The following is a 26,850-nucleotide window of genomic DNA, read 5'->3' as shown; positions in this document are numbered from 1 at the left end:
TTTCTTTGCATCATTACCACTGAAGGCCTCCCCAATGATCCTCCAGGCACAGTGATTGCAGTCTCTCTTCTCCATGTTGCTCCAACACATTTCCTAATTTTATCCTCTTATATGTTTGGTTGTTGTCGGTCTTTTGATATGCCTTGGCTTCCGATCTGTGTCCAAATATGGTAATTTCCTTTTGCGATAATATGTCCAGCCCACTGCCCCTTACATTTCTTCATCTTGTGATGATGCCAAAGACTTTTGTTTGCTTTTATCCCCATTTATTCTGTTTCCCATCTTTTTGGTAGTATCCTTCATACATCTCTCCATACATCTTTGTGCTATCCATACTGTATGTATGTGTTTTTATTTTTATATATATATATATATATATATATATATATATATATACATACATACATACATACATACATACATACATACATACATACATACATACATACATACATACATACATATATATATATATATATATATATATATATATATATATATATATATATATAATACTGTCCAGGTGGTCCCCCGTATCCGACATCCTGCTTTCCATCGGATGCCTTATCCGACGTCGGACCCACTTATTCGACGGTCACCGCCCCCGAATAACATGGCCCTACAATTTGATGGTCCGTTATCCGACTGCGGTTTGCGGGGCGCATTCCGTTGGATAAGCGAGGACTGCCTGTATATATATTTATATATACCGTAATAAAATAAAACAAAGTGTGTGTGCCGAGCATGCGCATTTTAAGTGAAACTTCTTATCTTTTGTCATTGTTTTATCACTGAAATTGTATTTGTAATGGGGATGTTTTTAATAAAAAATCAAAACACAAATTCAGTGCCAAAACGCAACGACGTTTGACTTAGAACGCGTGTTTTAGCTATTTGCACTTCTATATTTATAGTAACTTTGAATTCCTTGTGTGTGGGTGTGCCCGTGTCAGTGTGCGTGTCAGTCAGTGTGTGTGCGAGTCACTCAGTGATGCAGTGTGTGTGTGTGTGTGTGTGTGTGTGTGTGTGTGTGTGTGTGTCAGTCAGTGTGTGTGTGTGTGTCGGTCAGTGTGTGTGTCGGCCAGTGTGTGTGTGTGTGTCAGTCAGTGTGTGAGTCAGTGTGTGTCAGTCAGTGTGTGTGTGTGTGTCGGCCAGTGTGTGTGTCGGCCAGTGTGTGTGTGTCGGTCGGTCAGTGTGTGTGTGTCGGTCAGTGTGTGTGTGTGTCGGTCAGTGTGTGTGTGTGTCAGTCAGTGTGTGTGTGTGTCAGTCAGTGTGTGTATGTAAGTCAGTGTGTGTGTGTCGGTCTTCCTGTGAGTGAGGTGTGGTGAGGGGGGGGGGAGGAGGCGGGTAGTACTCGCTGCCGCTTCTTGTGCCCGGAACCTTGTCTACCAAGGAGATGGAGGGGGGTTAAAGTGGTTGGCCCCGTTGCTATGGAGATGCGGTAACATCTCCGCTGCAGGTTTTGGGAGCGCTCAGCAGCATGTAGAGTGGGGAGCGCACGGTAACGTGTGTGTTTGTGTGTCAGTGTGTGCGTGTTAGTCAGTGTGTGTGCGAGTCAGTTAGTGACGCACAGTGTGTGTCAGTCTGTGTGTGTGTGTGTATGGTAGTCAGTGTGTATGGTAGTCAGTGTGTGTGTCGGTCTTCCTTTGAGTGAGGTGTGGTGAGTGGGGGGGAGGCGGGCAGTACTCGCTGCCGCTTCTTGTGCCCGGAGCCTTGTCTGCCAGGAGAATGTGGTTGTCCCCATTGCAATGGAGATGCGGTAACATCTCCGCTGCAGGTTTTAGGAGCGCTCAGCAGCAGGTAGGGTAGGGGTGGGGGACACACGGTAACGTCTGTGTGTGTTTGTCCCAGTCCGTCCAGTGGTGACTCCTCCTGGTGGAAGCTGGCAACACTGATGGCCTCTTCTGCCAGGAGTGATGTCACTTCCGTCACCAATGACTTCCGTCTCAATCAACTACATTCACGCCGCTAAAGAAGTTTCACTTCAAAAAGGGTATAGCCTTGCATCATACATGCATTAGGTACAAGCCTTCTTCCATAATACCTGACTGTAGAGACGATAATCTGTTCTCTTCTTTCTCACCTGTTTTAGATTCGAGAGATCAACATGTACAAAAACCTCAGCCTGATGCACTACAAGCAGGAGTTTGACACAACAAATTTGATGAGGTGTTGGAAGGAATGTATGGAGAGCTCTGCATATCAAGCCAGGAGGGGTGCTGTAAAAGACTTTAACAAGCAGAGTTACTGGGTGAAAAGGGGCCTCTCCATTATTCCCCTGAAATACCCAGTTATGTATATAAGCGCCTTTCTGAATCAGGTCAATATTTCTTTGTTATTGTTAGAATACAATTCTGAAATGTGCATAATGGACAGAATCTCGTGTTTGCTAGTGGGAGGGGTTGCAATGCATTTGAGTGCTGTTCAAACTATAGTACTTTGCCAGGGCATCAATTTAATTCAATATGTTTTTCTTCACTGTGCTGGAAAATAATTTAGTCCCATTCATTAGAATGGAGCTGATTTCTTCCCTAGCAATGGGAATTAGAAAGGAGCTCATGTCTTCCCCAGCAATGGGAATCAACTTCATTGTCTATTGAATGGAAGCATTTATATGAAAGGGGTGGACGCCTTCTATATGGTCCATGGTCTGTAAGATGTTAGATTTTTAAACATTAGAATGCGATTTAAACATTTACTAGCAGTTTACTATGATTTGTTTTCTTTCATAAAATATCATAAAGGTGCGTAGTACAGCAAACTTATCCCCACAAGCAAAGTTGCGAAGCATTCTTTTTTTATATATATATATATATATAAAATCCCATTTTTTCAATGAATTCCCCCAAAACTAAAAACTGCAGGAGGATTTCAGACGGGGTGGAAAAGAAAGAAAACTGAAAGTAATTAATTAATTTGCTTTTTTTTGGGGGGGGGGGGGGTTGCAGCTATTTGCAACAGGACAGGTCATGAATCCTGTACATTGTTTTAAATACAAGGGGAGTTATTCTTTGAACTGTGATAGCTCCAATCAGGGAAGTATCGGATGGAAACTCCCATTGATTTCAGTTGCAGTTTCACTGTGATAGCGCCCCGATTGGCACTATCGCAATTTAAGAACAACCCCCACAGAGCGTCTGACCACCACAACTTCTTCCTCGATATTTTATTATTAACATGTTTTTCAAAGGAAATATTGCTGTTAACATCCTTGCAGGGAGTCTTTGAAATGACCGCAATTGGGATTTGAATGTAACATTGCACATGGGGATATACGATCTGGCTTCAGTACCTCCCTTGTGCTTTGTAGATACGGTAGATGGATCTTCCATTTAGCCGTTCTACCCTTGCTACTTTGCTGTGTGGGAGTGGTGTGCCCGCCATTGCCAGGTGTTACAATGTTGCCATTCACACTGTATATGGAAACATGGTTTCACTTGTCATGCCCCTTAACATGAACACCATTGATTACAAAGGGTGCTTTTCCTTATTAAGATTTTCATCCACCTGCTTGTATTTGTTTTCCCAGGCTGGTGCCTTAGTTCATATCTACGTAGATGGATCTGTGCTATTGACACATGGTGGTACTGAAATGGGACAAGGTATTCACACCAAGATGATACAGGTAGAAATATGAATACAATATTTATATTTTTCATTACCAATAGAGGGAGATGGCAGTCTGCTTGTGCGAGGTCCTGCTCAACAGACACAGACATCACACTGCATTTAATACACGGGATTTCCTGCAGCTTTTGCATGCTGCATCAAACAGCATGTTCAGTAAAGCCGGGAACACGGAAGTGCAGAATCAGTTGAACCTCTCAAACAGCAGTTTCGTCCTTTTGTACTCATCAGTTTAAGCTTGGTTACTGACTCTGCATTGTGAAACCATGTGATAAAGTGGATAGGAAGCGAATAGTGACGCGCCCACTGGCTGCTCATTTGCATGTAATTACCCAGAATCCTTGTCTGCTGCTTAACCAATATATGACATTTGATAAATGGGTGACTGATTCAGGTTTGAGGACCTGTGGAAGACATGCAGATACACTTGTGGTATTGTATCTTTGCTATACTGAGGTTTTTTTTGTAATTTCTTTACACGCCATAACCTAATTTGGGTTCAGCTTCAAATGCAAATTCATTGTTAATTATACCTGTGCAAAGCATCTGCCAAGAAAAGCTCTGTGAAACAGTGAGACAACTCAGGCGTCACTCCGCTTTCTCTTATTTCCGACTGCAGATTGCCAGCCGTGAATTGGGGATACCCATATCTTACATTCACATCTCTGAAACCAACACAGCCACCGTCCCCAACACAATCGCTACAGGCGCGAGCGCTGGAACCGATACCAATGGAATGGCAGTCAAGGTCTTGTATTTCTGTTATAGGTCCACTTGTTGGTCACCCAGATAGTACTTCGAGCTGTTTTTAGGAGCTTAAACAGAGGACTGGAGAAATAGTTATGGGCTGGTGTCAGTATTTCTTGCTTTCCTAAAAAGTGAGATACATAGTGTCAATTGTAATGGACCGTTTTCATCATCTTTATACTGCACAGAATGCTTGTGAAGTGCTTCGGAAACGCCTTGAACCCATCGTCAGCAGAAATCCTGGGGGTAGCTGGGAGAGCTGGGTAAGAGACTTTCTTGCAGCTTAACATGATAAGGCTACCTAAGATAAGTGGATAAAGGAAAAGCCGGTTCGATTTCCAGGGCAGGCACTAATGTTGCAATGATAACAATGTCCAATGTATCAATATGCATTGATGGGTGTTAACTGGAGGATGAAATTACTATAAGATCTGTTGTAGGAAAATGTAATGTGCCAAGTAAGATGAATAGCAGAGAGAAAAGATGGGCATTCACGGGGAACATGTAACAACCGGTGTAGGTATCCGTTGAGAGTAAATATGTTACCTCTAGATCCGGACCAGAATTGGACGTTTCTTCTCCGTGCCTCCTATCGTTGCAGTGAGGCGTTTCTCCCACCCCATGTAGTACGCCGTCTCCTGTTCAACTGGCCAGCCTGCAGCGTTCAATTCTGACAGCTGACCCATGAAAAAACCTTCAAAACTCACCGTATTGTTGAAAAAATAAAAAAAGTTTTATTAATTACATTCTAAAAAAAAAAACGAAGAAATCTCTGAGATTTTGTTTTGTTCTTAATTTGTTTTGTGTTTTTTAGGATGTAATTAACAACACTTTTTTTTATTTTTTCAACTATCCGGTGAGTTTTCAAGGTTTTTTTTTCACCGGTCCGCTGTCCCACCAATCTCCTGTGCTCTCGTTGCATACGTTAAGTGCCTTTTGAAGTGGGTGACTAAACCTGGTGTGAATCCCAGGTGTTCGTTCTCCTTGGGACATCAAGCAACCCTCTCCATCTGCCTATACCACAGACACCAGCATTAGATTATAAGATCTCAGGGACTCATTGAGCCAGGACAATTATGTGTACAGTACAGCGCTTCCTACACCAGGGATGGCCAACTCTAGTCCTCAAGTGCCATCAACTGGTCAGGTGCTGAAGCCGGGATCTCCTGAAAACTTGACCTGTTAGTGGCCCTTGAGGACTGGAGTTGGCCGCCCCTGCCCTACCGTGTCAGCGCTTTAAAAGAAAAAATATGTGAGCTGTACTATTACATTATTTCTATGCAAATTGCCTGTCTGTCATTGTCTCCCCCTAATCCCATACCTCCCTGTAAAATGCTTCAATAGCTTTCTGTTTTGGAGAACATTGCTATGCATAAATAGCTCTTAAAGAGATGATAACAAATCATTTTTATGTTTCTATCTGACATTTGAAATCGAACCCACTTGCGAAGATTGTAAATCTGACACCAATGAATGTGGCTTCAGGCTGGATTCTTTAGTCCTTGACTTCTGTTTTGCAGATAAAGGAAGCCTTTATGCAGAGAATTAGCCTTTCCGCCACTGGCTACTACAAGTAGGAACATTTTCTACCTTATTTTATGTAAGGGGGTTATACAAAAGGCAAGGTAATTCCTTGTACAAAAATATATACATGCTGCAGGGGGATTGATATTGACGTACTGTAATGGGTGTGGTGATTAAGTCTGATACCAGTTTTATTTGAAGCATAGATTTGACTTATAAATACACTACCATTGTTATAAAAATGTACACCTACAGCAAAAGTAGCATTAAGATTTATTTTGTTAAAGATGCACTCCCACATAGGGCCAAAGGAGCTAATGGCCGTTGTATGTTTAAAGGGTAAACCTTGGTGAATAATGTACGGTATTTAAAAAAGAAATACGTTCATGTATCATATTTAAAATCATTTGTTTACATTTTGAAAGTATGCTTTTATTTTCCTTTACACGTGGACCCGTGAATGAGAGTAATTATTAGTGTTCATGGCTTCATCTCAGTGGTTGTTTTATGTACAACCCTTCCCTAACACAATGTTTAAACAGGGCAGAATAACAGAGCGAGCAGGGTAGTTAAATGACCCTAAACCTCAAGTTACAATGTTTACAAACATTTCCAGAATAAAGTTTCAAAAATAATTTCACACTAACTGTACTTACCTGTTTTTATTTTTTATTTTGCAACAGGTAATATAAGCACCTAGATTTAATCTAATAAATATATTGCTGGCTTTGGTTCAGTTTGATCCTATCTGAGACTCAAACTTTAGTTTCAGGCTGCATCAAATAAAAAAAAATTAAAAACCTGTAATCTCAATGTTTTTATGTAAGGTAATAACTGATCCTAATATATCAAGTAAATACTAAATATTAATGTAAAAATCCAGCTAAATCACACCACGTAATGGACACCATGGGTTTTTCTCTGTGCTGCCATGTTCAGTGTACTGCATCTCTCTGCTGTCCATCCGTCACCTCCTGTGATATCATGTATGGCTCTGCCTGTGACAGGGACCATTTAGTGACAGCACCATGGGGGTATTTGAAAGAGTGTGATTTTAATATAACACTTTCATTTAAAGCAGCAATACCACCTGGGAAGGAATATTTCAAACCAGGTGTGTGTTGTGCGCTGAACGGTACAATTTTCAGCTCTGGGAACACCCCGGTCTCAGAGATAATTACCAGCAAAGTTGCCAGTGCCGGAGTTCTGATCTGGATAAACGTGCTCCCACTGCTTAGTAAATATGGCCCTTCAAGTCTACTGGGTCCAGCAAGCCAATCGGAAGCCAAAATGTCATCAGTTGCAACTTCCTGTTGCACAGTGACGGTGGCTATCGATGATACCGGATGGACACCTGCAATTTTACCGGTAATTATCATAGGAACTGAGGGGTCCACCAAGCTTAAAGTAGCATAGTTCAGCTCAGTGGAGCCCCCCAAAATATATAAAACAATAGATTACAATGTATGGCTTGTCATTTATGGCTCAGGAAAAGGCTAAAGTGGCAATATGGCAACTTCCTGTTTTACCTCTTTAAAAACATTTGTTTTAACTTTAATATGCTAAAAACGATAAAAAAACAAAAAAAAGAAGAAATTTAAAAATACAAAGCGCACCAGGGATCAGGAATAGTATGAATTATAAAACAATAAAAATAACAATCAAGAAGTTACAAGTTTAAAGTGCATTGGTGGAACTTCACATTAAGGCCAAGAAAGGACACACTACATCCTTGCGTTAGTGGGCATCCGGATAGATCTCATGTTGGAGGTAGCCTGAATTTAAAGGTTCAGAGCTTTGTCCAGTGGAAGGGGAACATTCAACTCTGAACATTCCACCGACACCCAACAGAGAAACAACAACTGAAACTACATGTAACAAAACCCCTGTGGGATATAGGATGCAGGTCCATCTGCTTCGCTCTGCCATTATAATGTGTCTGTTGGGGCGCGTGAAGATAAACCACTATTCTTTAGCTCCTAAATGTGCGTATGCCGCGTTATCAATTAAAACATGGCACAAGTATAGTCCCCACAATCTTTCTAACCAAAGGTTCTGTGTTCTCCCAGAGGCTCTGAAAATCATTTTGACTGGGAGAAAGGAGAGGGTCAACCCTTTCCATACTGTGTTTACGGAGCTGCCTGCACAGAGGTGGAAATAGATTGTCTTACAGGAGATCATAAGGTAAACGGGGAAATACATTTGACATGAAACAACTCATTTTAATGGAGTGTAATGCAATACAGGTCCAATCTCTTCAGTGCCAGAGGTTTATGAGCTACAATGATTTAATTTTTCTCTATTCTTTTCTTGAGCAGAACATCCGAACAGACATCGTTATGGATGTCGGTTGCAGTATTAATCCGGGTATAGATGTGGGTCAGGTATGTTGAATTTAAGAATACTTCACTGCAAGAGGGCTAGCCATGCATTTGTATGGGATTAAACTGCAGATGTCAAGAGAGCAGGGTGACATGGTTTTAGCTTCTTGCCTTGACCTTGAAAATACTTCATTTTATCGCCTTTATGTCTTTATCAGTCTGTCATGTACAATAATAACATTTACACGATGCCTTTCAGTGCAACGGCCTCTGTGGTGCAGTCTTGGTGCTGTGGTCTGTATGTCAACTTCCCAAGGGAAGAGAGGAGAAAGGAGACAATAATATTATAAATAGCAAGTTACAGTTGGCAGAGGCTGGAATTGAACCTACATATGAGTCTATTCAACATCCCCTCTAAAGTAATCTCCCCTGTATTTGACTTCCCCCCCCCCCCCCCCCTTCCTATAATCTGAGTCAGGGCATCCCATTTCACCAATATCACTGCTAAGGTCATTAATTAAAAACCATGACATCACGTTTCCTCCTTTCTTTCGGCCACCAGCTTGATAGCTGATCCCATCAGCTATTTTGTATTCCCGGGACAATAATTCTTGTTTTGGGGGTTATAAGCTAAATATCTTGGGAACCAAGGGCGCAAATGGGGATCTGAATCTAAAATCTGATCTGAAAATACTGTGCTAGGGAATAATCCCAAGTTTAGATCAGAGAAAATGTAAAGAAATAATGCAATATGAATGGCTGTTTTGATTAGTGCTAGTGCTATTAGAAAGATAGTGCTACTACTATAAAAGAGTGATATAGTGGTTGAGGTGTATTGGTCTGTATAACTAAGCACAGTGGCATTACTATATAGTTATATAAAAAAAAATTCTATGTTTTGTCCTCAGATTGAAGGAGCATTTATTCAAGGCATTGGGATGTACACAACAGAGGAGCTGAAATACTCCCCAGAAGGTGTCCTGTACACGCGGGGACCTGGTCAATACAAGATCCCATCAGTTTGTGACATCCCTCAAGAGTTCCACGTGTCTTTGCTGACATCATCCCAAAATCCTTATGCTATCTACTCATCCAAGGTAAAGAGGAAAGATAGGTCATCGTGATAATAAAAATTGGGTACTAGAGGTACAGTCTAAAAAAATTAAGTACTCGTTGACTATAATCTGGGAATGATTCCTCTAACTTCCTGTAACTTTTATCACATTTCTGTAAAAGTGAATGTGCCGTTAATGGATTAATTGAATTAGTTCATTAGGCTGTAACACCATGGAGCATGTACATCATGTGCTGGTATGGGTTATTGCACCCTTTTCGGGGTGTTCACTAATACTCAGGTCAATAGGAATTAACGCTGGAACGGGTGCAATAACCCATACTAGCCTCCCATAAGGGATAAACTAGATTGTAAGCTCTTTAGCTCAGTGATTTTTTTTTTTTTTAACATTTCTTTAGTTTGCTATATATTTTTCTTAAACCTATTTTGTCTAAATTACTATCTACATCATTAGACGTAGAATGTAAAATAATATTGTCTTGACAAAAGTCCTGTTCACTATCTTAATCCAGAAAAGGTATCGGCCCCTACTTACTAAAGTCTTCTGCCATAAAACACCTTCCGGCGCCTGAAGATAACGTACAGCCGTTAACTTAAATGTGTTTTATGGTGTCTTCCAGCACCGGTATGTGTCTTACGGCAGAAGAATGCTTAGTAAATAATGTCCAGTCTACAGACTCAACAGGGAGAATGTAATTGCTGTGTTATATGATTCACGGTTACAGTGAGTGGTTGGATTCAATATCCGGCACATTCACCAACAACATTGCATGAATACAAATAAAAGTACCTTTTTAATGTATCAACATATGGATAGACAGGGCTGCTTTTTAGAGGTCTGACAGATACATCTGTGAGACCTCTTCAAGCTGTTTAGGATATTTTCAGTGGGTGCGTGTTTTTTTCCCCCAAAATGAATAAGCAGATGTTCTTTGGTCACTTGATGTATCGTTTACCCAGGGAATAGGGGAGCCAGCTCTGTTCCTGGGTTCCTCTGTCTATTTTGCTATAAAGGACGCACTGGGAGCTGCCCGTAAAGAGAGAGGATTGTCGGACATTTTTACACTGAACAGCCCTGCAACCCCGGAGAAGATTAGGATGGCGTGTGGGGACCAATTCACTGACATGGTGAATATTCCTCTTGCTACTCTTGTCTCATCTTATTGCTTCCTGGAGTTTAGAGGTGTTTCTCTGGTGAAGCTTTTTATTATTAACCTACTAAATTCTACTTGTGCAACATGCCACAGCACCACATCCCTGATCGATGTGTATACTGTGTGTAATATATTGAAATAAATATCTGAAAGCAATGTATACTGTAATTTGGGGATCAATATATAGAGGGTATATATAAATATATATTTATTTATTATACACACACAAGAAGATGCATTTTGCTGAAAAATACAGAGCAAACATTTTAATTTGCACCATTGAAACATTTTAACACCTTGCGAGCTGGAGGGGTCATGGCACCAGAGTGCCACAGCCCCTCCTGCACATTGCAATCACGTGACCGCTCTCTGGTCAGCGATTACGTGGATGGAAGAGGGGGTCCCTCGTCCCTCGGGCCAGATCGCATTCAGCACCGCTCCAGAGGAGCGCAGAATGCGACCTCCTCTAGAAAAATTAGCTGAAAACCCATGACTTGGCTACCACGTTATGTGGCACACAAAGGGTTAGTGTCATTACATTTGGTGTAGTTCTCTTAGGAGCAGAGATTAATGCCACTAGAGATGGGCAAACCAGTCCAAATTAATTTCCCGGATTTTTCCGAATTTGCCATTCAAAATCCGTTCCACGGTGTAAATTCCATCGACAGATTGTTACAGTTTCAATCCGGGCGGAGTAATCCAAAACCGCCATTGGATACAATCCACTAGTGGATTTTCACAATTTATCCGCGGATTCCGCAATCAGCTGACGGATTTTAAGAATCCGATCCACGGATTCAGCAATCTGCAGTCTTAAAATTGCAGACGGATTGTCGATGTTAAAACATTTTTTGCAAAAGGCCAATCGCAATTTTTGAAACTGATCTGCTGAAATCCGCCGACCAAAGGTACCGGCCGATCCATACCGGCTGATCCATACCGGCCGATCCGTGGTGGATCCAAATCCTCCCCAAAAATTCGCCCATCTCTAAATGCTACCTTAAACTGGTGGGTTTCTTTGATGACGCATCTTATAATATTGTACTGACACTCTCCTCCCCTAACTCCACTCCCCAAAATACTCACTGATGCAAGTGGAGCAAAGGTCCCTAATACACTGACACAGAGTTCGAATGACATAATGTGCACCCTTTTGTTTTAGTAACACTCCAGTTTGCAACATTTAATACATATCCCTATATATCTCCATACCCTCATACAGACTGAACGGTATTTTTCTGTATATCAATTAAAATGTGTCTGTAATATGCAGACTTATATCAATCTTCTCCTGGACATTTAATTGAATGAGCCTTGGCGTTCGCTACCTGTACCATTTAATTAATCTAGAAATTCATGGCCATAAGTGAAGATAAGTATAAAGATAGATACTTGTACAAAGGCTAATTAATCCAATAGTTGCTGATAAAATAATAAGACTCAGAGTGACATATTGGCTAACCTTACTGATCTTAATTTTCTATTTACCTTTTAGATTCCAAAAGATGATCCAAAATCCTTTGTCCCATGGGCCATTGATGTGTAAATACTGTAGCAGTAATACATTTGGGTTTGCAAAATGTGCATATGGAAAATAATAATATAAGGTTAAATCCCCATAAATTGTAGATGAATGGAACATTCTAAGAGCTGTTGCGCCATCTGAGGTGAGATAAGTTCATCATATCCATGACAACAGTCTGATCCAATCAGAGTTTTTAACTTCTGAAAGTTCCATGCACCAGAACACCCCCCCCCACCCCCCCTGCCCCTTACCTGCTGTTTGGCATCTCATCTCTGCGGCGTCATGTGATGTCGGGTTGCCATTTGACGCCACGTTTTCATGGCAACGCTTCGTTAGGAGAAGTCGGAGAGAAGGTAAGGAGGCAGTTCCTGAGGCCCCACACTCCCCCTGGCAACCAATTTAAATGTTGTGGGGAAGAGCATGGGGCCTCTGTAAGCGCGGTGCCCCCCAGTTTGTGCACCCCTGTACCAGACCCATGTCTGTTACAATCTGCAAGCTATGCTGAATCGAACATTCTGATTGGTCAGTGTCACAGCGCTGCTTTATAACCCATCACAACTTATTCATGTAGTCATCATATTAAAGTATTCGAATTCAGATTTTTGCACTATTTGCATATATTCATCTTTCATTTCAACAGAAGAAATTGGTTTTTATGCAAATTGCAATCCTGGAAGGCTTAATCAGCTGTTCACTTATTAATGTATTTACACAAGTACACATTTTTCATTGTGACCTCAGTAAATAGATTTTGCTTGAAATTTTCAAATAAAAATGACCCGAACTAGTCATACCAAACTGGGGCTGATATGCATCTATAACCCCAAGGTAATCATGTGCCTAAAGAAAGGACAGCAGTTTGAAAGCTGTATTTTAACAATTACTAATGTATTTAATCATCAATAAAGGTTTAACCAACACGATACAACCACTTATTTTTTTCTAACAAACTGTGTTGTGAACGTACTGTACATACTTTCATACAGTATATCAATTTGTGTGTGTATCATTCTTCTTGTGAATACCAATAATGCTAATAATTCCAAAGCAACAAATTAGTTGTGAAAGATGTCAACCTACAAGGACTTTAATCAGTGAGATGTGGGGGTTCTGGGGGGGGATGGGTAGTTTAATGGAAAAATATTGTATATTAGTGAGACATCATATTCTGCGATGACTGAGACTGATATGGCTGAAGCTAAAAAACAGACTGATCCAAAACCAGTGAAACTTACAGAAAGTCAATGAGGGTTGACAGGTCTCAGTCTCCAGTTCACAGTCCAAGTCTAAACTAACAGTTTCCAACCTTGGTTTTATTACCATAAATAAGTGACAGATCTTTCCTTACCACTAATTACTTGCTTGTATGTTAGCGTATCTAAACCTACACCACTGTTAGGGGGCGGCCCCAGTCACTTCTACAGCACACGCCTCGGAGTGCACTGTGCTATCAAGCCCCGCCCCCCCAGTCAGGCCGGTCCCAGTCCCTACATTGTCGCGCACCTTTCCCCAGCGGTGCGCGACAGGTTTTCAGGGAGGCAGGGGAAGTTGAAATGAACATCTGCGACAGAGGCGTGGCCACGCCCCCACCGGCGGTTCAGCCAATAAGGGCGAACCAGCCGTGGGATGTCATGGCCACGCCCCCGCAAACCCACAGCCACGCCCCCTCCCGTCGCAAACCTTCCCTCAGACCGCAGATCGCGGGGTAGCGCTGTGCACGCGCCGCCCCCCTGCTGGGCGCGGGTGCCACAGTGAAGACTGGGGACTCAGCCTTATGCCAAAAGATGCCTGTAGCCCCTTTGTTTGATTGGATCATTCAAAAGTCTGAGTACTTGCCTCTTAGGCCTGGTCCCCGCTGGCTACTGCAGCGGACGCTGCAGGGACAAGAGCCCTCCAATCAATGGCGCCGGTCCCGCTGCGAGAATTGAGAGCAGGACTCGCGACGGAGCGCTAAGCCACACCCCCGGCGGTTCAGCCAATGAGGGCGAACCTGCCGGGTGACGTCATGGCCGCGCCCCCGTCACTCCCCTGCCACGCCCTCCCTCCCCTCCCCCGGTCTCTCTTTCTGCAGCTCACTGAAGACCGGGGAATCGGTTGCACGCGCCGCCAGTCTCGCGGGCACGCTTGCAGCGGAGGTACTGGGGCCTCAGCCTTAGCATGAAAACACAAATGTAGCACGTTACAAGCAAAGACAGCTTAATGTGGTGTATGTGTGTTCCGTGTGTTCCTTTAGTTATTGATTTATATTCCCTGAAGACATTGCACAGAAACTTCATTGGCCATGCCCTGAGTTTCCCTGGATAACTTCCCATAAGCATAATATCAATTAACACTGGGCTGTGTACTCTGTAATTTCAGTTAAAGGCTCAGTCCCATTTAGCCTGCCAACAATATATTGATTGATTGCTTTTTTTTTCTTTTACAACCATTTTTACTTTTATTTCGCATCCTGATCATAGTCTGAGGCAAGTTGGAAATCAGCTCAAGCCCTACTCCAGATCAGTTTGTAGTTGCGATAAAGCAGACCCTCCAATATTTGTCACACGAAGATAGGTACAGTTCACCTCAATCATCGGGATGAATATATACTGTACAAAAAATTACATATTTGTCTTTGCTTTTGTGTAAATTCTTATTTATTTAGCACCACGAATGTAGACAACACAAAAATGAAAATTCATTACATGGAACGCTAATACAATAAGTCCAACAAACAAAATAAGACAATAAGAATGGAATCCTTGTCTTAGAGAGCTTACAATCGAAGTGGTATGTTGGGAGACTTAGGCTAAGGCCCCGCTCCCAGAGTCGGCGCACCCGCACTGCTGACAGGCGGTGTGCTGAGATACACAGACCGTGATATGCGGTCTGTAGGGAGCGGGAGGTGGGCGGGAGTGGGAGGTTTGACAGGGAGGGGGGGCGTGGCTTGAGCAGAGGGACCCGCTACTCTCCCCCCCCCTCCCTCCACGGGCTGCAGGAGGGACCCGCTACTCTCCCCCCCCCCTCCCTCCACGGACTGCAGGAGGGAGCTGCTACTCTCCCCCCCTCCCTCCACGGGCTGCAGGAGGGACCCGCTACTCTCCCCCCCCCCTCCCTCCACGGACTGCAGGAGGGGGCTGCTACTCTCCCCCCCTCCCTCCACGGGCTGCAGGAGGGACCCGCTACTCTCCCCCCCCTCCCTCCACGGACTGCAGGAGGGAGCTGCTACTCTCCCCCCCCCTCCCTCCACGGACTGCAGGAGGGAGCTGCTACTCTCCCCCCCCCCCTCCCTCCACGGGCTGCAGGAGGGAGCCGCTACTCTCCCCCCCCTCCCTTCATGGACTCGGGCTGGAGCTGCTACACACACACGCAGGCACTCACGCACTCATACACACACAAGCGCGCACACACATGCAGGCACTCACGCACTCACACACACACACACACACACACACACACACACACACACACACACACACACACACACACACACACACACACACACACACACACACACAGACAGAGGCAGGCACTCAGGCACACACATACACACACAGACACAGACAGGCACGCACGCACTCAGACACACACACAGACAGGCACTCACCTGCTTTCACTCCACACTCCTCCCCGCCCCCCGAAGCCTCTCCTCCTCCCGAAGCCTCCCCTCCCCATTGGCTCACAGCCACACCACGTGACGCGTCAACGCTAGGAAACACCATTCTCTTGTGTCTCCTAGCGGCTGACGCGCCACAGCGTGTAGTCAGCTGTGCCGCCAGGGGGGACCGGGACCGGCTCGCGAGGATTCCCCTGCTGGTGGGGAACTTGCGACATGGCCGCCCGCGCCAACGAGCGCAGCGGGACCGAGGCCTTAGTGCAGCAGGTGCAGGAGTATGTGCAGTAGATGGCAGTGCTTGGCCACAATGGTTGGTAAGTGCATCTGTTGGTGTGCGACAGTAGCCATGATTTCGAACCACTGAAATGCTTTATTCAGAAGGTATGTTTTTAGATTTGACCTAAAGGTGGGGAGAGAAGGTGCTTGGCGTATACTGAGTGTGTAACCATCATGGTACTGTAGTTGCATTAATCTGCGATAATGTTCTGCAGCATAAAACTGGGTTATGGGGGAGATAGCAGTTAAAAAAATAAATGCCACGGAAAATCAACAAACAAAATACAGATAGTAGTAATATTTAAATCCACATAAAAGTTGGATCCTGAGTAGTTAACCAACAGCATGTCTCAGTCACTCCTCCCCTCCCCCTCCACCCCAATTATTAAGATGTCCCCAATGACAAAGAGCCTAGCAAGTAGCGATACATTGCACAAGGCCTCTGGCGTCTAAGACCATTAGCTGTGGTTGTTTCACCACCAGGACTATTTGCTGCAGCAGGTACTCCTAAAAACTCAAACCCCAATTCTTACCTTAAGCACTAACCCCTTACCCTAAAAACCATAACCTTAATCCTCGAACCATAACCCCTTCCTCAGGAGTGACATGGACACGGCTAAAATGGGGGAAAATGTAGAAGATAAATGGGCAGTCTTTAAAACATTGTTAGAAAAGCACACTTATCAGTGTAATACAGATAAATGTAAGGTTATGCATTTGGGATGCAAGAATAAACTGACGACTTACACATTAAATGGGGATAAATTGGGGGAATCCTTGATGGAAAAGGATTTAGGAGTGCTTGGGCATAGCAATAGTGCCCAAAGTCATGCAGTAGCTGCAACGGCAAATAAGATCTTATCTAGCATCAAACGGGCAATGGATGGAAGTGAAGTAAACATAATTATGCCCCTTTATAAAGCATTAGTAAGACCACACCTTGAATATGGAGTACAATTTTGGGCACCACTCCTTAGAAAAGACATTCTGGAACTAGAGAGTGCAGAGAAGAGCCACCAAATTAATAAATGGGATGGACAATCTATCTTATGAGAGGCTAGCTAAATTAAATGTATTTACATTAGAAAAGAGGTGTCTCAGAAGGGATATGATAACTATATACAAATATATTCGGTGACTGTACAAGGAGCTTTAAAATTAACTATTCATCCCAAGTGCAGTACAAAGGACTTGGGTGCATCCCTTTAGGTTGGAGGAAAGGAGATTTCACCAGCAACAAAGGAAAGGGTTCTTTACAGTAAGGGCAGTTAAAATGTGGAATTCATTACCCATGGATACTGTGATGGCAGATACAATAGATTTGTTCAAAAAAAGGTTGGACATCTTTTTAGAAAGGAAAGGTATACAGGGATATACAAAATAAGTATATATGGGAAGAATGTTGATCCAGGGATTAATCCGATTGCCAATTCTTGGAGTCAGGAAGGAATTTATTTTTCCCCTTATGTCACTGGGGTTTTTTGTTTGCCTTCCTCTGGATCAATAAGTAAGTATAGATATAGGATAAAGTATCTGTTGTGTAAATTCAGCATAGGTTGAACTTGATGGACGTACGTCTTTTTTTAACCTACTATGTAACTATGGTTCAGGAGTATGAGGAGGTACATCTCAGATAAATCAAATTTGAGGCAACAATGGGACCATGCAGGCCATCCCTGTGGTGTGTGACTGGGCTGAAGGTGTAAGGTCAAGTGCAGACAAATATAGTTGTGTCTTCAGCATAGAGATGATATCTAGGGTGACCATATTTGTTCCGGCACAAACTGGGACAAATGTAGTGTATGCGCGGCCAGCCCTTGATGATTGTGCATGCAAGGCCAAAACCAAACACTGGGACATTTACAAAAATTTCGGGACACCGGAACAAAGACCAAAAAAACGGTACTGTAACAGCTTAACCGGGACATCTGGTCACCTTAATGATAGCTGAATCCAAAGAAGTTAATGAAGTTACCTAACGAGAGTACATAGGAAATGAGTAGGGGACGTAAAACCGCCTTTAGATTAGGGTTGCCAGACATTTCGTATACAGCAGGGCCCGGGCATATGGCGGGTTCCGTTCTAAGGGCCCGCCGTATAGTGAAAATCGCCGGAAAGCGGAACCGGCGATTTTCAGCTGTGCGCATGCGCATTCTGGCAATTTCCCCATTGTGCGCATGCGCAACCTCCATTTGGCGCGTGCAACCTACGTTGTGCGCATGCGCGCCGGTGGCACCAGCCCGAACTGCGCATGCGTGACCTTTGAGGAGACATGGTGCCCCCCTTCTCGGTGCCGCCGTATGAGTGGATCGCTGAGAAGCGGGGCCTTGCTGTATACGGGATTGTCACTGTGATAGTGAGGGGGTAACCAGGCTTAATAATAAAGGATAAGCCCGTTTGGTTACCTCTGATCCATGTATTGGGGTTCAGGAGTGTCAGCTCTTGAGCCCAATGTGTGTACATGCATTGTATAAAATTATGCGACAATAAAGAATTTATGTGTTTTTACCTTTCCAGGAGTGCCAGCAAGCAGTGATCGCTTGGCTATGAGTTTCATTGGGGGGGGGGGGTTACGGAGAATGTGTTGTCAGAATGTGCATAGCTAGTCGGGGTCCAGAGTTTTGCTGGATACCCCCAAAAATGTACCCAGGAATCAGGTCGGATTCCCGGATAAATATAAGCACATTGCTCCGGCAAAATCTCCCCTTGAAAACGCTTGCGCTACTCACCGCTAGGATTCCCTGCTTCACACAGACCAGAAAGGTAAATGGGGCATAGGGATGTCAGGTGTCCCTGGAACGGTCAAGGGGTCCCTAGGTTAAGGGGGGATGCCCAGGTCACCCAGAACCCAGTATAGGGGTTCTGGGGGTGCTTCAACTATAGATAACGTTGTGAGTTTTAAAGTCTAGTTATAGTGTGTGGGGAATATGGCTAGTAGGAATAAAGTGCAACTCCTTATTCTATGCCCCATAACCATAAGACATAGGAAAGTATAAAATGTATATTTTATTAAACAGTGTGGTTTAAAGTACATATATGCTTGTGCACGGTATAATGAGCTGGGTCTTTCCGGACCGATGTTCTGAGTGAGTCACTGGGCTAGGTGCCAGCATGTCTACTCAGACATCGGACATGAAAGCCACAGAGGATGCCAGAGGTGTGAAGAACATTTGGGTAGAAGGTTTAGGCTCGAGTACCTACGTCCTGGGATGAATAGAAGTCCTCGGGACTACCATTTGCCTTACTAGACTGTGAGGAGCCTAAACCAGCAAATGGCTTCTGAATACCAAGTGGCTGAGGTGGCAAGCTTGCGCATGCCCTTGGCTGATTCTGAAGATCCGCTTACCCGGCTTCAGAAGACTGGCATCACTCTGATTGGCTGGTAGGAAATTTCCCACGCTCGGATTGGCTGTAGTATTTCATGAATGAACTCTGAAAGACTATAAAAATCCCTGAGCCAATCCAGGGAGCAGATTCTAAGCGCCAGAACATCAGCGGCAAATTTGAATGTACCAAAAGATGTTCTCGCAGAAATAGCACCTCCGGAGGAAAGAAAGCGGTGGCATCAGGAACTTCATGCCGATTTGAGTTCCAGGACATTTCAGGCTGAGTCCCAGTCAACTAAAGACTTTGGTTTTTCGTTCATTTCAACTAGGAAAGTCTAGTTTTGTAGCCCAGACCCCCAGTAAGTGTGTCTTTCTTATTTGTTTTGTGTTCCACTGTGTGTTTGCCTATTTTAAGTGAATAAACCGCAATTTGTTTCATCAACTCATTTTGCTCAGTGTCATGATCCCGGTATAAAGGTGTAAATGCGTGGTCTTCCGTGACAGTCCCTTATTTCATTGACCTGTCCCATTGTCCCGGAAAGTTATGTCCGGACACATAATTGTCCCATATTTAAGTGACTTAAAATTACTGTAATGATATCATTCATAAAAACGTAATAGATTTCTGCTTGAGTGTAATAGTTATCTTTTCCGATAGATGTCGCCTTACTAAATTATGAAAATAATAAAGTTAGGACACTACCAGGTGAATCCTGTCTCATTCACCTTTTGCTGTGTGTATTTTAGTATATGCAACTGAAACAAGTTTAGGTAAATCCCATATTTGAATCCTGTCTCATTCACCCCTTAATTAAATTAAGCTTTCACCCCTAGGCATGGAACACCCTGTTTAGAAAAACCATCTATTTGAATGTGCCTCAGATGTGCTAATTAAGCAGACTGAACTTAACTGTCAGGTGACTTTTTAGGCCCATATAAACACAGGCAGAACAGCTTTAAGCTGCCTGCAGCCCATCCAAGTAGCCCATTGTAAATAGCAGGAAAACTGACGTTTAAAGGGAAGTTCAAAAGAAATGAAGAAATGGACAACACCTACTGGCCCTGATTCCTGCATTTGAACTACTCTGGAAAGGGGGATATTATCTATCCCACACTGCACATCTCAGCACTTTTCTATTGCTGTGATGCCGCCTTTACTATTTATATTTGCTATGACCTCACTTCTCAAATTATGCACTTTCTACCAGTCTCATTATGTCTCTAACGCTATTCATATATCTCCATCTCTCCTTCCACTACCACTTCTAAGTTCACATGAACTCCTTTCTTACCTGCACCCTCTGATACTACACCGCTATATCGCCTGCACTAAATCACACCCCTACAAATCCTCCTCACACATTCTCTTTCTTTCCATGCTTCTGGGGATATCTCTCCCAATCCTGTTCCGTGCCTTAGGCTTTGGTCCCGCTGTGGCCGGCGGCGTGCGCGGCAGCGGACCACCAGCTGCTTGCCTCAGTTCTTGAGGTCCCCGCTGGCTCCTTCCGGCATGGCTGACTGCGTGCTGTGACGCGTCAGCCAGCCGGAGCTACAAGGAACTTGTGATTTTGGCGAGTGCCGCGTCACGTCGCATGCAAGGGAACCAATCACGGATTGGATCCCAGCAGCCAATCAGATTTCCCCCCCCCCCTGCTCCGATCCCTCCGTTCCATTCACCCTCCCGTTCCGATTTCCCCCCTCTGATTCCCCCCCTGCTCCGATCCCCCCCGTTCCATTCACCCCCCTGCTCCGATCCCCCTTCCGATTCCCCTCCTACTCTGATTCCCCTCCGATTCACCCCCCCCATGTGTATTTGTGTGTGTGTGAGTGCCTGTGAGCCTGTGAGGGTGCCTGTGTGTGTGTGAGGGTACCTGTGTGGGCGAGGGGGGCGAGGGGCCGAGGGTGCCATGGGGACGAGGGGGCCGAGGGGCGGAGGGTGCTGAGGGACGGCTGCAGTGCTGCGCTGCGGGGCGGTCGGTGTTCAACGTATGGAGTCCCTCCGGGAACCAGCAGCTCAAAGATTCTTGTGCCGGCAGCCGTATCACGGGAGAACAGGAACCAGCGTCGCACTACCAGCAGTACCAAAGTTCATAGGCAAGTGACGGCCTCAGTTAGACCACGCCCTACGCGTTTCGTCATCTATGATGACTTCATCAGGGAAACCGGTGATGCGGGGGGGCGATGCTGGGGGGGAGGGGGTGGCGAGACGGCCCACTGCTGCATGGGGCGGCGGCTGCGTGGGGTGGCTGAACGGCCCGGTCCCTGCAGGGGGAGGGGTCAGTGCTGCGGGGGCCTGTGCCATGTGGGGGGAGGGCCGATGCTGCGGGTGCGGCGGTGCTAGCCCGATGTAAGGGAGGGGTGGGGGTGGCAGGACGGCCGGTTGGCTGCGGGGGGGAAGGCGGGTGATGGTGCACCGTTGCTGCCGGGGTGTGGCGGTTTTGGCTAGGGGGAGGGGGGGTGGCAGTGCTGCTGGGTGACATGTTTCCCGGTGCTGCTCCTCCAGCGCGCGCCGAGCCTCCCTCTCACGCCGGAAGCTAACCCAACCTACTTCTGGCGCTGCCAACAGGGAGACTCGGCGCCGGGTGCAGCGTTTTTTTTTTTTTAAATTAACTGGCCCTTTTTCCCCGCTGCTGGTGTGTAAGGGTCTGGGAGTCACGCCGCCCTCGGCGTGCTCCTCACTCACCTGCAGCTCCGACAGGTCCCCCCGCGGCACGCTGGCAGCCTCTCTCCGGAACGCCGATCACAGCTCCACGTGGGCGCGTGCGCGCACGCCAAGACTCCTCTTCTACTCTTGGGCCGGCGGCTACGCTCGGTCACGCGCCCGCAAGCACAGCTACACGGAAGTGCGGCCACACGGAGCCGCACCAACCCCTTAAAGGCACAGCACCTCAAACCATTGCTGCAATCAAATGCAGTCTGACTACTGGGCTTTATGGCTCCTCCCCTGGAACTCATGCTGGTCCTATCCCTGCCGTAGCCTGGCCCTTCCACACACTCCCACCTTGCTGCGCTGCCATTGGACCCTCTCTCCTATATATACCTTACAGTGTCACTGACTCGTTGGCTGAGCATAGAACCAGTTGTTCTCATCACTCTCTGCCTCCCTAGTCCTGTCTTGTCCTGTCTTGTTTTGCAGTCTTCCTCGTGTACTGAACCGGCTTCCTCTACGTCTACCCGCACCTCTGGCATCCTGAACTCGGCATACAGCAACACGACTCTCCGCAACTCTGGCATCCCGATCCTGGCAAACGGTAAACGATTACGTCCTTCTCTCTAACACCGGACTTGGCAAACAGCACCCTCTACCATCCGTACCTCTCCTGCCCTGATCCGGACTCCCAGACCACTCTACTCTTAAGACGTGTCCTCGTGGCTGTGGGTGGTGTTATATCCTATCCCACCTCAGCACCGCGGTCCCGTCTCGTTTGTGGTGAGCACGCCCTGACATTATGCTCACCCCTACAAACATGGACCCCCCTGAGGTGCAGCGCACTTTAAATGCCCATACAAATCTCTTCACCAGGCTAGAGACTTATCTGGAACAAGCTGATAGGCGAATGGATACGTTACAGCAAAGCCTTCATTCCCTTAATGTTCAAGTCCAAGCTCTCAGTCGGCAACCTTCACCCGTGGCTTCCACAGCTTCCACAACCGCCTTTCCAGCACCTCCGTTTGCTTTGGAACCTCGTATTCCGGCTCCCAAACACTATGCCGGGGATCCCCAAGGATGTAGGGGCTTCCTTAACCAATGCCTCATCCAATTTCGACTCTCGCCCTCTCGTTTTGTCTCTTCTGTCTCCAGGGTCGGCTATATCGTGGCTCTTCTCATCGACGAGGCGCTGGCATGGGCTTCTCCCATCTGGGAACAACAAGGTCCTCTCACACAGGACATCGAACTCTTCGTCGAGGAGTTCCGAAGAGTCTTCGACACCCCTGCACGGCAATTAACGGCAGCATCTTCTCATCACATAACCCAGGGAGATCGACCCGTCGCCCGGTATGCTGTGGAGTTCCACACACTTGCTGCTGAGAAGGGATGGAATAATGAAGCACTATCTTCAGCGTTTTGGCAAGGTCTGTCTGAATCCCTAAAGGATGAGCTTGCAGCGCGGGAACGTCCCACTGACCTAGAGGATTTGATCAGTCTGTGTGTTCGAGTGGACCAGCGTCTACAGGAGCGGAGAAATGAACGTTCTCGTTACCGTCAACGGGTTTCAAGGCATCTTGCTTCATCGTTCATGGCTCCTACACCCCTTTCCGGGGACATCCCGGAACCAATGCAGTTGGGAGGTAACAAGCTGTCTGCTGCTGAAAAACAACGTCTTCGCAATGCCGGTCTCTGCATGTACTGTGGCAATTCTGGTCACATATTACCCCAGTGTCCTCACAAGCCGGGAAACGCCAACTCCCAATGAAATCCCGGAGAGTTTCGTTGGGAATACTTACACTTTCTCCCATCGTCAAAGACGTACTTCCCACCAGGATAATGTTGCCTATAACACTGTCTAGAGAGGGGTTTCACACTCAAGCACGGGCGTTCATTGATTCCGGTTCCGTAGGCAATTTCATCGATGAGACTTTTGCTAGACGGAACAATATTCCATTTATCAATAAGAAGACGCCAGTAGGTCTGGAGGCCATTGACGGTCGACCTCTACAGCCGGCATTCATCACGCTACAGACGGTGCCTCTCCTACTGCAGTTCATCGACATTCATACGGAGATCATTACCCTCGATGTTATCCACACTCCCTCTGTTGAGCTGATTTTGGGTCTTCCTTGGCTTCAACTCCATAATCCTCGCATCGACTGGACGGATCGGGAACCTATCCAGTGGAGTGCTCCTTGTGCCAAGACATGTACCAGGATTTTCCAGAAGATTGGTGGGTTGACTACCCTGCCAGAGAAGGTCGACTCCCTACCTTCTGTGTACTGGGAATTCCGTGATGTGTTCGACAAAGCACGTTCCGAGGTTCTACCTCCGCACCATTCTTTCGACTACCCGGGGCACCTCTTCCCAGAGGACGATCCTATCCTCTCTCTCTCCCAGAGACTAAAGCCATGAACACTTACATTGCAGAGAATTTAGAGAGGGGTTTCATCCGAAAGTCTTCCTCTCCAGTCGGAGCAGGCTTCTTTTTTGTCAAAAAGAAGGACGGTTCTCTTCGTCCATGCATAGACTACCAGGGTTTGAATAACATCACACGCAAGAACCGCTACCCACTGCCCTTGATACCGGAACTCTTCGACCGTCTCCAGGGAGCAACTATCTTTTCTAAATTGGATTTAAGAGGTGCCTACAATTTAGTAAGGATACGTGAGGGGGACGAATGGAAGACTGCTTTTAACACCCATGACGGCCACTACGAATACCTGGTCATGCCGTTCGGTCTGTGCAACGCACCAGCAGTTTTCCAGGATTTCGTTAATGAGATTTTTCGGGACATTCTTAACACATTTCTTATCGTCTACCAAGATGACATCCTAATCTTTTCTAAATCCCCTCAAGAACACATCAAACACGTTCAACAAGTGCTGTTATGCCTCCGGGAGAACCATCTCTTTGCGAAATTGGAAAAATGTCAGTTCCATCTCAAGTCGGTGGCTTTTTTGGGATACGTTATCTCTGACTCCGGATTCAATATGGATCCAGAGAAACTTAAGGCTATTTTGGACTGGCCCCGTCCGACCACTCTCAAAGCCGTGCAACGCTTTCTAGGTTTTGCAAACTATTATCGACGCTTCATTCGCAATTTTTCTTCTACGGTATCTCCCATAACTGCTCTCACGAAGAAGGGTGCAGATCCTTCATCATGGTCTGAGACTGCCATACGGGCATTTAATCTTCTGAAAAAGGCTTTTGTGTCTGCCCCTATCCTCACCCACCCAGATCCTAAACTTCCATTTACCTTGGAGGTAGATGCCTCTGACATCGGGGCTGGGGCTGTCTTATCCCAAAGGACCTCTCCCTTAGCCAGACTACACCCATGTGCCTTCTTCTCGAAGAAATTTTCGTCCGCAGAACGGAATTACGATGTCGGGAACCGGGAGCTTTTGGCGATCAAGTTGGCATTAGAAGAGTGGAGACACTTCTTAGAGGGTACGGAGACACCTATAACCATACTCACAGACCATAAGAACCTTCTCTACTTAGAAGGGGCACGTCGTTTGAGCTCTCGACAAGCCCGCTGGGCACTATTTTTTTCACGATTCAATTTTCTTATCTCCTTTATTCCTGGCTCCAAAAATCTAAAGGCGGACGCTCTGTCTCGACAGTTCCTGGCAGAGGACAAGTCTGAAGAACAGCTAGAGACGATTATTCCCTCTAGATGTATTCTGTCCACCAACTCCTTTGATATTTTGGACAAGATTCGATCCGAACAATCACAAGCTCCGAGGGGGCTCAAGGTTCCGGAGGGAAGACTCTACACGGCACCCCAACACCGCAAAAGGGTTCTCGAGTGGTGCCATTCCTCTAAATCAGCAGGACATCCAGGGATACGGAAAACCAACAACTTTGTTCAACGTACCTTCTGGTGGCCAGAGAGGGCTAAGGATGTGGAGGAGTTTGTTAAAGCGTGTGGCACGTGCGCCCGCAACAAAGTACCTCGGGTCAAACCAGGCCTTCTTCTTCCCTTACCCATTCCAGATCGCCCCTGGAACCATATTTCTATGGACTTCATTGTAGAGCTTCCAGACTCCAAAGGAAAGAATACGATTCTTGTGGTCATTGATCGTTTTTCCAAACAGACTCACCTTGTTCCCTTGAGGGGTCTTCCAAATTCCTCCAGGCTTGCGGATGTTTTCATCCAGGAGATTTTTCGTCTTCACGGAGTTCCTGCAACCATCGTCTCTGATCGTGGGTCCCAATTTGTGTCAAGATTTTGGCGAGCCTTTTCCCGTAAAATGGGTATTTCACTTCAATTCTCCTCGGGATACAACCCACAGACCAATGGGCAGACAGAGAGGGCCAACCAAAACCTGGAACGATACCTTCGGTGTTTCATAACCGATACACAGGATGATTGGGTGGATCTGCTTCCTTGGGCTGAGTTTGCTCTTAACTCCCTTCGCAATGACTCCACTCAAGAATCTCCCTTCTTCATAAATTGTGGCTTTCATCCTTCCCGTCTACCTTTCTCCCCTCTATCCTCAGGAGTACAGGCGGTTGACAAGCGCATCTGCCGGCTGAAAGACTTATGGACGAGGATTCAGGAGAACTTAAAGGTGGCTACAGGGAGACAGAAACTCCAGGCGGACCGCCTTCGACGCCCGGTTCCGGAATTCGTCCCAGGAGACAGGGTTTGGCTTTCTTCCAGGAATATCCGACTAAAGGTTCCAACCATGAAGCTAGCACCTAAGTTCCTCGGTCCATTTCCTGTGGCCAGGAGGATTAATCCTGTGGCTTATCGCCTACGCCTTCCACCCTCGATGAAGATTCCTTCAGTCTTTCATGTATCGTTGCTTAAACCAGCATTCCAGAGTCCTCGCTTTTCTAAGACCACGTCTCCCCCACTTCCTCTTCTGATCCAATGTCAACAGGAGTACGAGGTTCAGTCTATCCTGGATTCTAGGATTTCCAGAGGAGGAGTACAATACCTGGTCCACTGGAGGGTGTTTGGACCAGAGGAACGTTCCTGGATTCCCCACCGGGATCTCCACGCGCCTCGACTCGTCCAG

At 45.9% G+C, this 26,850-nt stretch overlaps 1 protein-coding gene across 3 annotated transcripts in view; it reads left to right on the top strand.

The window, feature by feature from the left end:
- The window catches only part of LOC142499392 (aldehyde oxidase 1-like), a 70,815-nt gene extending 58,720 nt beyond the window's left edge, over nucleotides 1-12,095 (top strand). For all 3 annotated transcript variants that reach the window (XM_075608688.1, XM_075608685.1, XM_075608686.1), the window contains 10 exons: nucleotides 2,093-2,320; nucleotides 3,530-3,625; nucleotides 4,247-4,375; nucleotides 4,563-4,637; nucleotides 5,895-5,947; nucleotides 7,968-8,082; nucleotides 8,217-8,282; nucleotides 9,128-9,316; nucleotides 10,255-10,422; nucleotides 11,944-12,095. In XM_075608688.1, the coding sequence (XP_075464803.1) occupies nucleotides 2,093-2,320; nucleotides 3,530-3,625; nucleotides 4,247-4,375; nucleotides 4,563-4,637; nucleotides 5,895-5,947; nucleotides 7,968-8,082; nucleotides 8,217-8,282; nucleotides 9,128-9,316; nucleotides 10,255-10,422; nucleotides 11,944-11,994 (1,170 nt within the window). In that variant the 3' untranslated portion in view covers nucleotides 11,995-12,095. The remainder of the gene's footprint in view (nucleotides 1-2,092; nucleotides 2,321-3,529; nucleotides 3,626-4,246; nucleotides 4,376-4,562; nucleotides 4,638-5,894; nucleotides 5,948-7,967; nucleotides 8,083-8,216; nucleotides 8,283-9,127; nucleotides 9,317-10,254; nucleotides 10,423-11,943) is intronic.
- Nucleotides 12,096-26,850: the final 14,755 nt, after the last annotated feature.

The sequence above is a fragment of the Ascaphus truei genome, chromosome 7 (assembly GCF_040206685.1).
Source record: "Ascaphus truei isolate aAscTru1 chromosome 7, aAscTru1.hap1, whole genome shotgun sequence".
Lineage (NCBI taxonomy): Eukaryota > Metazoa > Chordata > Amphibia > Anura > Ascaphidae > Ascaphus > Ascaphus truei.
The sequence above is the reverse complement of the archived record's forward strand: the minus strand, read 5'-3'. Positions and strand labels throughout refer to the sequence as shown.